The following is a 14,195-nucleotide window of genomic DNA, read 5'->3' as shown; positions in this document are numbered from 1 at the left end:
AGTGGTCACATTCAAGAGAAAGCATCCATACTACCCCACCCCAGCAGCAGCAGCTAGGAACTAGTAAGCATCAAGGGCTCTTGTACTCAACTAGAAGAGTGAGAAAAGAAATGCATTTGAGAGGCCAGAGGAATGTAACATATTAAGACTGTGCAACAGGTGACCATGAAACTTTATTTTGAAAAGTAGACTGGCTATACAGAATGGCATCATTTCTAGCACTGCTTTACACAAAGTAGTCCATAAGTTAGTTAAAATCAATATCCTGAAGAAGAAATGGTAAGATGATGAAAATAATATACGACAAAAGTATCCAGGACCTCCACCAGTGGATGACAGAAGTATGCAGGACCTCCACCAGTGGATGACAGAAGTATGCAGGACCTCCACCAGTGGATGACAGAAGTATGCAGGACCTCCACCAATGGATGACAGAAGTACGCAGGATCTCCACCAATGGATGACAGAAGTATGCAGGATCTCCACCAATGCATGACAGAAGTATGCAGGATCTCCACCAATGCATGACAGAAGTACATGGGATCTCCACCAATGCATGACAGAAGTATGCAGGATCTCCACCAATGCATGACAGAAGTACATGGGATCTCCACCAATGAATTACAGAAATGAACAGCCAGAGAGAAAGTGAAGTGGATTCTCCTCTCACCAAAAAAAACTAAAAGAGTCAAGGCATATCTATATCTAATAAAGCAAAGACTAAATGGATGAGCTGCTATTACTATCCAGTGAGAATGATGGGAAGAATACTCAGGAGTATAAGAATTCTATACAATATATAGATTATAGAATGAACTAGGCTTAACAACCGTGAACAACATGGATGTGACAGAAAAAACAGTCCAGAACAGAACAAGAATATAAGTGAAAAATGGAAGGAAGTAAAATAGAAGTGAACACATATCAAGATGGCTCATTTGAGTTGAGAAAATATTTTACGTAGAGGAGCGAACAACATTTCGACCTTCTTCGGTCATCATCAGGTTCACAAAAAAAGAAAGAGGTAACTGACTGGAAGCTGACCATATTTTTATTATAATATAATAAATAATATAAAATTATATATTCAAACATCTAACACTGCCCTCTACATTCCAACACTCAGTTACACAACCCCTTTCAAACATGTGGTCAGCTTCTGGTCAGTTACCTCTTTCTTTCTTTGTGAATCTGACGATGATCGAAGAAGGTCGATACGTTATTCGCTCCTCTACTTAAAATAGTTTCTCAACCCAAACGAGCCATTTTACATATATATTTTTCTCTACAAGTGGATTTTCTCGACATCACTGAGAAGTGAACACACTTTTCCCTTTATTAACCTCAAACATTTTAGGGTAAAAAAGGAATAAGTAGGATAAGGAAAATATAAGAATGGTGAAAAAGAATACATAAAGAATTACTGGTGTACATGCCAGACCTTCTACAGCCACAAGTAAATAGGAGAAAAACTGGATTTAAGAAAAAATGGTACAAAGAACAAAGGATAAAAGATTCAAAGAGAGAAAATGTAAGGAATAACTGTCAGATGAGGGGGAAGAAGGTGAGAAAAAAATTAAAGGAGAAAAGATACGATATGAGAGGAGAATACAAGATAACAATGGAAAATCTTGAAAGCATTATTAGGCAGAGCTGCCTTGGGTAAACAAGCCATGTAAAAGTTCCAAAAGGTTAACAGAAGAACATGATTGAGAGAAAGCTGATATAGAGTCCAACTATGAAATGTGTGCCATTCTCATGGACAGATAGGGAGAGAACAAACAATGAGAAGGAAGGAAGGTTACAGGTGAAGAAAGTCTGGAACATCTCTTAAAGGACCAGATTAAACCACAAGTGAAGCCAGAGAGACAACACTACTTGATGGAAAGACAGGAGTAGGAAGTGTGACAGAGAAGGATAGGACCAGAGAGGTTGTAAAAAAAAAAAAACATGACTTAGCTGGAAAGTGTGAAGTGAGCTTGAGGATTCTACACAGAGTGAGTGGAATGAGAAAGACAATTAATAAAAAAAAAAAGTAAGTGTAGAGAAAAAACGTTTTTACTGAAATACCAAAGGATGAGGAGGTCACTCCAAAGGTAGTCTTTTGTTAAGCTGGAAAATACAGTTTGCAACAATAATCAAGACACCTGAGATATGAGAAGTTGTAACAAGTTAATGTAAAGAATAGGTCCACAAAAATACCATGAGAGCATGGAAACAGAGACAGCAAGCTCAGGTGTAACTTGGCAATTAATGAAGGAGACAAGAGCAGATTTGTCTATACAGATCATCACCAGGTATTCATAAACCATCACAAGAAAATACCTCAAAGTCTTAGAGGGAAACAAAGGAATGAATTATTGCAAGACTACCAACTCAAAATTGTTTGAGAGTGAAGATATGCTCCCCATCTCATCAATGAGGTATCTGAAAGAGATGGAGATCCAGACAAGAGGAGAGAAAAAGGGCACTCTATGGTATTGGATGTATGAAATCAACAGGTGAAGACTTTGAGAAAAGAAGGAAATTGATGGACAGCAATGGAATCTAAGCAAGGAGTCAGTAATTATGCCCAAACTATTGTAGACTTCACATATTACCGTGACCCCAGGGGATAAGGGATTCTATGGAAGCCCATGTCCCCAAAAAAAGAGACGGCTCTTTCACAGTGAGAGGAGGACAGGAAGAAGCATGGGAAATTAATAATTTCATGTTCCTCACAATAAGAGGAGATGGCTGGGTCTTGTTGAAATGTGAACTGAAAAACACTCAGATGAACGATAAAGTAAGTGGATGAGAAAAGCAACTCCACCCAGTTGATCAACCAACCCAAACTTGCTGCATCCCAGAGGATGAGAAAATTATGAGTGTTGAATGTTTGTTGAGACAAAACAAAATACAACATAAAACATCTGAGAAATCCACCTTGGTAACCCAAGACCTGGAACAAAAAACCACAAGAGGGTGAGAAAAGTCCCACTGGTAAAAAAAGAGGTTGAGAAGCTGACCGAGACATAAAATGACCAAGACCAAATGAGTAGTTCCAGATTCCTCAGGAACCAAGAGGAGGATGAGAAACCCATCTGGTAATCTTCAACCATTAGGTCTAACAGTGCCAGACATTGGTAAAAAACAAGTGCAAATAAAAAAGACATACTATTACAAACAAGTGCTAAAGAGAAAGATGGTGTATAATATTATAATTTACATCATAAAGGAAACTGCACTAGGAATGATGCATTCCAATTGGTGGAAGGCTGATGAATCCTACAATGCAACTATTCCACATGATATTAGTTGGAAGCTTTAAGGCTAGTGGCAACCAAAAATTATTATGCATATAGAGGGTACGACAAATCGAGGAAAACTATGATATCATGTTAGGATATACCCTCCATCATCAAGATTTCTTTTAAAAGTAAGTAAAAAATCCTTAGAAAAACAATGCTATGAAAAAAATATATGTCTAAAATAAACAAGTTCAGGAAAGGAAAATGGATGGATTGTATTAAGTTTCTTTAAGAAGTTAAAGAAACACAAAGCTGTTTATACTGACCTAAGGAATCCATTTGAGATGATAAAAATCTGAGACTAGGATCTTCGCTGTTCACATCCTTTACAATACCAAGAATATCATGGTAATCTGGAAAAAGTTTCTTCTTATTGATGAATTTTTCTATGTTTCTGTTGATTTCTTCATAGCGGGACCCTCAAAAATATTTTAAAATAACATGTATTAAATATACTAAACTTTGATTCCCACCATTAACATTTGAAAGGTATACCATTCTCAATGAAATTCTGATACTTATTCGTAGTTTATAAATCTAGATGTAATGACAGTTTCACTTAACAATGAATTTTATTTCCTTCAAAATGGTTATAAATTCAAAATTAACTGGATAACGACAACTTTCAGGACATATAATTGATAGTAAATTTAAAGACTGAACTCAAATTTGCACAACACTGACAGTCCAAATTCTACTTGATTTATTATAATAGCTATGACTAGTAATACATTACACTGAGCTATATGCAACTGTGTCATGAAGTGCATAACTTGTGCATCATATGAAAAAATTCATACCGAGAAGAATATCACTAGAATTTCATAAAGAGCTTACTGTTTTTATTACAGGTCAACAGAAATGGTAACCGGTGGTTCATGAGACAATGTACAACATCATTAGGAGTTCATAAAGAGCTTACTGTTTTTTATTATAGGTCAACAGAAATGGTAACCGGTGGTTCATGAGACAACGTACAATATCATTAGGATTTCATAAAGAGCTTACTGTTTTTTATTATAGGTCAACAGAAATGGTAACCGGTGGTTCATGAGACAACGTACAATATCATTAGGATTTCATAAAGAGTTTATTGTTTTTTATTACAGGTTAAAAGAAATTGTAACCAGTGGTTCATGAGACAATGTACAATATCATTAGGATTTCATAAAGAGCTTATTGTTTCTTATTATAGGTCAACAGAAATGGTAACTGGTGATTCATGAGACGATATACAATATAATTAGGATTTCATAATGAGCTTACTGTTTTTTATTACAGGTCAACAGAAATGGTAACCGGTGGTTCATGAGACAATGTGCATAGCATGTACAAGATAATCTCCCTTTTTTTTTTAAAATACATTTTAACTCAAACAGTTTTTACTGCAAACATATATTGTTTGCTTTGTTTTGAATTTCTCGCAAAGCTACTCAAGGGCTATCTGCCCTAGCCGTTCCTTATTTAGCAGTGTAAGAATAGAGGGAAGGCAACTAGTCACCACCACCTACTGCCAACTCTTGGGCTACTCTTTTACCAACAAATAGTGGGATTGACCGCTACATTATAACACCCCCACAGCCAAAAGGGTGAGCACATTTGGTGAAACCCTCAGATTACAAGTCGAGTGCCTTAACCACCTGGCCACGTATGTTGTTAATGGAAAGACTAAACACATGATAACAAACTATAAGTTGGTACATTTCACTTTTGCTCTAAATGTGAGAAGACAATAGTTCACAAACTACCATACATTCAGATGTTTGTATTATTGTAAAGTGCAGTATAGTTCATCTCTCAGTTATGTAACTTCTATACGACTGTAAGAAAAACTTCATTACATATACATTCACGCTAATAAAGTAAAATGTTTCATGTTTCACCTGTTCAAACTTAATTATAGTATCATTTCCAAAACAAGAATAATTAATACATTTTATATCAGTTTAGTAACCTCCAAGTTTGCATGCTTCATTCTGGAAGAAACCAAAGAAAATATTTTTAGTGTAGTTTCTTAATACTGTAAAGTCCTGTAAAATTTCAAGATTAGAAAATTATTACACTCCTTCATATTATGTGTTTCTTACTCTCAGAAATTCATGACTTTTGTTTACTTTTACTTTATTCATAAGTAGACAGGTTCATTTTTTGAGAATAAATTACTGAACTCCAATAATTGTTCTGGTGTAGTTTGGTTTCCTGTGTAGCTAAATACAAACTGAAAAATTATAATAAATGTGTCACTTCATGAAAAAATGAGAGAACACCTATTGGAACCCACACTGATAATACAATAAACAGTATAACAATTTGGAATGCATTATATTATTTGGAGCTTGGAGCTAAATTATACACATTAACGCAGGGATTCTCACACTGTTGTGTGCATACCAATGGTGGGCATGAAGGTAATGTCGGTGTTGTACACAACACAAAAATCAGAAAACTTGTAATAAGTCCTAAATGAGGATTTAACATTCATATACATACTACCTACAGCTTCACCCTCTACCTGCACAGACTCACCAATATTTTCTTCTCTTAGAACTGACGATAATGGTACCACATATTCTCCAATCATGCCAGAAAAAAATTGAAATTACTCTGATTTATGGGTAAGTGTTAAAAATATAATTATTTTTAATAGTTTTTATCTTTATTTTAAAATATATTCCTCGGTTTGTAATTTTAACAAAATTAAACAGAAAGTGGTACATGAGCCTGATATGTTTGAGAACCAGTGTTAGTGGATTAAAGGTACAAATGTCTAAGTTCGCTACACTTCCATTCAGCAGGACAAACTTATGCTCTCTCCAGACATCCAGACAGTCTACTTAGAGAAGACAATGTAACAAGAACATTACATTCAATACGGACAGTAAAGAGCTGCAGAGACATGCATATATCACTAGTCGCACTAATGTAAAAATGGGCTTCCTAGACACAAAATAAAATAATAGGATGGAAAGTAAATTCATTCTCATTCAAAGAAGGTAATAATAAATCACCTCATCTGACACACACTTTTATAGTTCTTTACACTACATAATAACATCATTAAATTATCACACTTCTCCTTTTTTAAATTTTGTTTCATTAAATATGACTGAAAAATCAGAAAATTAAAACTAACAGTTACTCATTTTGTAATTTAGTACTTAAAGCACTCTTGGATATTCACAATAATTTCTTCTGGTGAACTAGGTAAGTTATATCTACTTATAGCACTGTTGGATATTCACAATCATTTCTTCAGGTGAACTAGATAAGTTATATCTACTTATAGCACTGTTGGATATTCACAATCATTTCTTCTGGTGAACTAGGTAAGCTATATCTACTTATAGTGCTGTTGGATATTCACAATCATTTCTTCAGGTGAACTATGTAAGTTATATCTACTTATAGCACTGTTGGATATTCACAATCATTTCTTCTGGTGAACTTGGTAAGTTATATCTACTTATAGCAATGTTGGATATTCACAATCACTTCTTCTGGTGAACTATGTAAGTTATATCTACTTATAGCGCTGTTGGATATTCACAATCATTTCTTCTGGTGAACTAGGTAAGTTATATCTACTGTTGGATATTCATAATCATTTCTTCTGGTGAACTAGGTAAGTTATATCTACTTATAGCACTGTTGGATATTCACAATCATGTCTTCTGGTGAACTAGGTAAGTTATATCTACTTATAGTACTGTTGGATATTCACAATCATTTCTTCTGGTGAACTAGGTAAGTTATATCTACTTATAGCACTGTTGGATATTCACAATCATTTCTTCTGGTGAACTAGGTAAGTTATATCTACTTATAGCACTGTTGGATATTCACAATTTCTTCTGGTGAACCAGGTAAGTTATATCTACTTATATCACTGTTGGATATTCACAATCATTTCTTCTGGTGAACTAGGTGAGCTATATCTACTTATAGTGCTGTTGGATATTCACAATCATTTCTTCTGGTGAACTAGGTAAGTTATATCTACTTATAGCACTGTTGGATATTCACAATCATTTCTTCTGGTGAACTAGGTAAGTTATATCTACTTATAGCACTGTTGGATATTCACAATCATGTCTTCTGGTGAACTAGGTAAGCTATATCTACTTATAGTGCTGTTGGATATTCACAATCATTTCTTCTGGTGAACTAGGTAAGTTATATCTACTTATATCACTGTTGGATATTCACAATCATTTCTTCTGGTGAACTAGGTAAGTTATATCTACTTATAGCACTGTTGGATATTCACAATCATTTCTTCTGGTGAACTAGGTAAGTTATATCTACTTGTAGCACTGTTGGATATTCACAATCATTTCTTCAGGTGAACTAGGTAAGTTATATCTACTTATAGCACTGTTGGATATTCACAATCATGTCTTCTGGTGAACTAGGTAAGTTATATCTACTTATAGCACTGTTGGATATTCACAATCATTTCTTCTGGTGAACTAGGTAAGTTATATCTACTTATAGCACTGTTGGATATTCACAATCATTTCTTCAGGTGAACTAGGTAAGTTATATCTACTTATAGCACTGTTGGATATTCACAATCATTTCTTCTGGTGAACTAGGTAAATTATATCTACTTATAGTACTGTTGGATATTCACAATCATTTCTTCTGGTGAACTAGGTAAGTTATATCTACTTATAGCACTGTTGGATATTCACAATTTCTTCTGGTGAACCAGGTAAGTTATATCTACTTATATCACTGTTGGATATTCACAATCATTTCTTCTGGTGAACTAGGTAAGCTATATCTACTTATAGTGCTGTTGGATATTCACAATCATTTCTTCTGGTGAACTAGGTAAGTTATATCTACTTATAGCACTGTTGGATATTCACAATCATGTCTTCTGGTGAACTAGGTAAGCTATATCTACTTATAGCACTGTTGGATATTCACAATCATGTCTTCTGGTGAACTAGGTAAGCTATATCTACTTATAGTGCTGTTGGATATTCACAATCATGTCTTCTGGTGAACTTGGTAAGCTATATCTACTTATATCACTGTTGGATATTCACAATCATTTCTTCTGGTAAACTAGGTAAGTTATATCTACTTATAGCACTGTTGGATATTCACAATCATTTCTTCTGGTGAACTAGGTAAGTTATATCTACTTATAGCACTGTTGGATATTCACAATCATTTCTTCTGGTGAACTAGGTAAGTTATATCTACTTATAGCACTGTTGGATATTCACAATCATGTCTTCTGGTGAACTAGGTAAGTTATATCTACTTATAGCACTGTTGGATATTCACAATCATTTCTTCTGGTGAACTAGGTAAGTTATATCTACTTATAGCACTGTTGGATATTCACAATCATTTCTCCTGGTGAACTAGGTAAGTTATATCTACTTATAGCACTGTTGGATATTCACAATCATTTCTCCTGGTGAACTAGGTAAGTTATATCTACTTATAGTACTGTTGGATATTCACAATCATGTCTTCTGGTGAACTAGGTAAGTTATATCTACTTATAGCACTGTTGGATATTCACAATCATTTCTTTTGGTGAACTAGGTAAGTTATATCTACTTATAGCACTGTTGGATATTCACAATCATTTCTCCTGGTGAACTAGGTAAGTTATATCCACTTATAGCACTGTTGGATATTCACAATCATTTCTTCTGGTGAACTAGGTAAGCTATATCTACTTATAGTGCTGTTGGATATTCACAATCATTTCTTCTGGTGAACTAGGTAAGTTATATCTACTTATAGCACTGTTGGATATGCACAATCATGTCTTCTGGTGAACTAGGTAAGCTATATCTACTTATAGCACTGTTGGATATTCACAATCATGTCTTCTGGTGAACTAGGTAAGCTATATCTACTTATAGTGCTGTCGGATATTCACAATCATGTCTTCTGGTGAACTAGGTAAGCTATATCTACTTATAGTGCTGTTGGATATTCACAATAATTTCTTCTGGTGAACTAGGTAAGCTATATCTACTTATAGCACTGTTGGATATTCACAATAAATTTCTTCTGGTGAACTAGGTAAGTTATATCTACTTATAGCACTGTTGGATATTCACAATCATTTCTTCTGGTGAACTAGGTAAATTATATCTACTTATAGTACTGTTGGATATTCACAATCATTTCTTCTGGTGAACTTGGTAAGCTATATCTACTTATATCACTGTTGGATATTCACAATCATTTCTTCTGGTGAACTAAATAAGCTATATCTACTTATATCACTGTTGGATATTCACAATCATTTCTTCTGGTGAACTAGGTAAGTTATATCTACTTATAGCACTGTTGGATATTCACAATCATTTCTTCTGGTGAACTAGGTAAATTATATCTACTTATAGTACTGTTGGATATTCACAATCATTTCTTCTGGTGAACTAGGTAAGTTATATCTACTTGTAGCACTGTTGGATATTCACAATCATTTCTTCAGGTGAACTAGGTAAGTTATATCTACTTATAGCACTGTTGGATATTCACAATCATTTCTTTTGGTGAACTAGGTAAGTTATATCTACTTATAGCACTGTTGGATATTCACAATCATTTCTTCTGGTGAACTAGGTAAGTTATATCTACTTATAGCACTGTTGGATATTCACAATCATTTCTTCTGGTGAACTAGGTAAATTATATCTACTTATAGCGCTGTTGGATATTCACAATCATTTCTTCTGGTGAACTGGGTAAGCTATATCTACTTATAGCGCTGTTGGATATTCACAATCATTTCTTCAGGTGAACTATGTAAGTTATATCTACTTATAGCATTGTTGGATATTCACAATCATTTCTTCTGGTGAACTTGGTAAGTTATATCTACTTATAGCAATGTTGGATATTCACAATCACTTCTTCTGGTGAACTAGGTAAGTTATATCTACTTATAGTGCTGTTGGATATTCACAATCATTTCTTCTGGTGAACTAGGTAAGTTATATCTACTTATAGCACTGTTTGATATTCACAATCATTTCTTCAGGTGAACTATGTAAGTTATATCTACTTATAGCATTGTTGGATATTCACAATCATTTCTTCTGGTGAACTAGGTAAGTTATATCTACTTATATCACTGTTGGATATTCACAATCATTTCTTCTGGTGAACTAGGTAAGTTATATCTACTTTTAGCACTGTTGGATATTCACAATAAATTCGCAGGCCTTCCCACATGAGTAAAAACAATTAAAAACATAAGGTGAGATTTTCTCAAAATTGATGTACTATATATCAAATTCCTTTATGTTAAACTGTAAAGAAATACCAAACATGTGTATTAACTTTTAGTTGTCTAAAAATTACAAATCATCAGCGTAATTTACCACAGGGTAGATAATAGAGTACAAATAGTTCAGAGTGACCACATTTTAACAGCCATCAAAGTCAAGACAAAATGGTTATATTCTAGTAATTTTATGCAGGCAGTAATTATCTGTATACAATTCCTGAAAATCAGGACACGAATTTTTCAGCATGCATGTCATGGAATGCATGGGAAAAAACTAACATGACCACTTACACGATGAACTCCTGGACACATATATTGTACAGTTAAAATTTATAATCTTTACTGCTTTGTATTCATTACGTTTTATGGACTACATTTATAAATCATTCTAGTTGTTGCTTATGACTATAATACACTTTTCGTTTCATGAAGTGTAACAGACAGCAAAGCCACATGTCAATGTTGATTTATGTGACATATTACAATAAAAAATTACCTTTGTTAAAGACATTCCCCTCAACACATTGTTTTATCTTGGGGCTTTGTAACAGTCTACATACTCTGGTTAATTACATAAAATGTATTATGTATTATTATGATGTATTTTAGTCAAATTAATCTTCTTTCAATAAATTTGCAGGAACACTTTGAAACTAAAGAGAACTATTCTACCAGATTATATAATCAGTTTTACAAACTTATCAGAAAAAGTACAATAATTATTATAGATTTTTTTTATTTATTTTTTTACAAGACATTACTAGTTTTAGCAGTATATTGAGAAGTTTAACATATACCTGCTCAAAGGTTACTGTCCTGTCCTCGATCGACTTCAATGAATGATACAGCACCTAAACCTGTCTCATGTTTGTCTTAACAAAAACTAAATGAGCACAAAACTGGTCTATGACATCAAAACTATGACCACTTACTAGAAAACAAAACTACCCAGACCACATGCTTACTACTCTGGTGACGAGTCACAGCATTATTGGACAGTTTCGTAATACATTGTATGTTCAATTATCTGCTACGGCCAGAGATTATCATCATGTTTTGGCACCAGATGGCACCTCACTATCCATTAATTTTGTTAAAGAAATGTCTAATACAAAACTGTTTATTGTTTGAGAGTGTAAGCAGATTTGACCTTACTATAAACAGCTTTACTACACTACTTCCTGCTGTGAGGAAATGTTTAGTTTCAAGATATTAATTAAAGACAAAAAACTATGAAGTGCTTAAATTTAGGGTTACATGTGTATATCTGATTCATAGCAATACTTCAGGAGACAGCATTAGGTTGGTCATATGGAAACACACACACTTGATTACAGTTAGAAGTGACACACAATACAGAAGAGATGGTGCTCACTATTACTCTGGTCTCATTTGCTCAAAACTCACTCGAACATTAGATCATTATTTCAAGAATACCTGGTGGTCCATCCTGATGTTTAATGACTTCAGACACGAGTTAATTTTGAATATTAAACACCAGGTCAACACTATAAATATTCATGCATTCTTTCAATATTTTAGTTACCTAAGTTCTTCACAAATGTTGAAATTACCAAGACAACAAGAGCTTGGCATGACTGAACTTGTTATATCTGGTGGTTCTTTGAGCATCCAGAAGCTAGTAAGTGCAACATTACAGCTACAGATCAGAAACTTACCATTATAATGAAATTTTCTCTGAGTATGCCTGCCGGTATCACAGGCTCTTCCTTTCAGTTCACATAACTTGTTCCAGACTTTCATGGCTCGTTTCTTGAATCTTTCTTCCTCTATATATGCAGAGTTGTCATCCTCGAGATCGTCCAAATCCAGCTCTTTTTCTTGAAGTTTCTTAATCCTTCTGTGCAATTTCTGTAACCATTAAGTTCACAACAGAACTTTCTATAGTGGATGTTTGAAGAATACTTGTAAGTGCTAGCTATGCCCAAATAATAGTACTTAATTAAATGTGTATTTCATAGGGGTTTCTCATCCTTACATTCTCCAAGTTATAATGATAATACAAATAGTTAAGGTTAATTTATTACCAGACAGTACATATCTTACTTTACACATATTTTAAGACTTCCCAGTGTCACTAAAACAAACAACGAAAAATCAACAATAGAAAAACATAAATTATACAGAAATATTAAATTTTACAACTGAGACAGGCAGAAATAATAAAAGTTAACACTTAAAATGGATTTCCAATAGGTACTTACCTCCTCTTGTTCTATTTCATTTCTGGTTTGCTTCTTGAGCAATTCTAAAACTATTTTCACTAAAAGCAAATCCATCTTTCATGTCCCTTTATTTATGTGCCATTTTGACTGTGATTCTACAGCTATGTACGATGTCACTTCTGTGGAATCCAGTCTATTAAGTATTAACATCACAGCAGCTTTTCATTTGATCATTGGCTGATTCAAGTCTTAACTGGGCAGTGTCTGGTGTGGCATCTTTGTTTCTCAGAATTACAAGAGCTCTTCCAACCAGAACATGGTGGAATGTTCGTTTACAATGTACCCCATGTACTAACCATATGAATTCCTTCCAAATTCTGGTACAAGTATTTCATTTCTTGTGGTAGGATAGCTTATTTCCTTGTTATTACTGGAAGCTCTGTGTCTTTGTTACAAATGCCATGTAGTGCACAGGAATTTCTTGGTTATAATCTGTGAAACCATTTAAATATAGCCCAATCTCACATACACACACATCTATATATTACATCAATTCCCAATATTTATTACTCTGCTATGCCAATTCGCCACATATTATGAAATATAAATAAACTTCTTATAGCAAGGGTAACTTCTAACTTTCTCACTGGAACTTCATGTTGTTTGTATCAATCTTTCTTCATCACTGTAGGTGTCTTCCCACCTTTTCCTACCAAACAAGATGAATGTGTTGTAGCCAGAGATCCAGTGTTGATCAACATGTGACAAGGTTTTACATCTATAAACCAATGGACCTGCAGACTGTTTTCCTGAAAATAATGAAATTCTTGTCTCATTTAGGAAAGACGATGTATTCTCAATTTAAACTTTACCCATAAAACAAGTATTTGTTCCATGTTGTAACGACTGTTGATTTCTGCAGTCTCAGGTTTAATGGCCATGTTTCCTATGTTTATAACTTTCATTTTACCTACATTCTTTGGAAAAAGTTACTCACTTCAGACTTTTGTCTGCAGTACCCGGCAATGTGTGCTTTCAAGTTATGAAACATCTATAACCTTGTGATTTATTTCCTCCATTTTGCATAATCGGTTGTCTGATATTTCCAATTCTTCTAGAAGAATCATCAGGGATGGAGTAGATGTTTCAATACTACATATTTCCAATACTCTGTGTAATTAGCTGCCTAACTAATATTTCCAATTCTCCTAGAATCATCATCAGGAGAAATGATGTTTCAATACAATTTGATCTGATGATCCAGTAACTTATAGATGGTTCCTCTGATTCTTTATCTGAGACTTTACTAGATTTAAGTTTCATCACCAAATGGAGAGCTTTCTTAAACAAGTACACCAACTTTGCTACAACCCAATTTTCACATTCTTGTCTCTTACAGCATCTATAAATTGGTCATGTGCCAACAAATCCACCACTTCACATGGA

The 14,195-nt window shown here is 34.0% G+C and overlaps 1 protein-coding gene across 1 annotated transcript in view; it reads right to left on the bottom strand.

Annotated features, from left to right (window-relative positions):
* Positions 1-14,195, bottom strand: part of Daxx (Daxx-like protein) — a 48,506-nt gene that overhangs the window by 19,565 nt on the left and 14,746 nt on the right. The window contains exons 4-5 of the mRNA XM_076491527.1: positions 12,243-12,435; positions 3,557-3,709 (exon numbers count right to left, since the gene is read on the bottom strand). Coding sequence (XP_076347642.1) covers positions 3,557-3,709; positions 12,243-12,435 — 346 coding nt within the window. The remainder of the gene's footprint in view (positions 1-3,556; positions 3,710-12,242; positions 12,436-14,195) is intronic.

Source organism: Tachypleus tridentatus, chromosome 2 (genome assembly GCF_004210375.1).
Source record: "Tachypleus tridentatus isolate NWPU-2018 chromosome 2, ASM421037v1, whole genome shotgun sequence".
NCBI lineage: Eukaryota > Metazoa > Arthropoda > Merostomata > Xiphosura > Limulidae > Tachypleus > Tachypleus tridentatus.
This window is presented reverse-complemented; position numbering and strand designations above follow the sequence as displayed.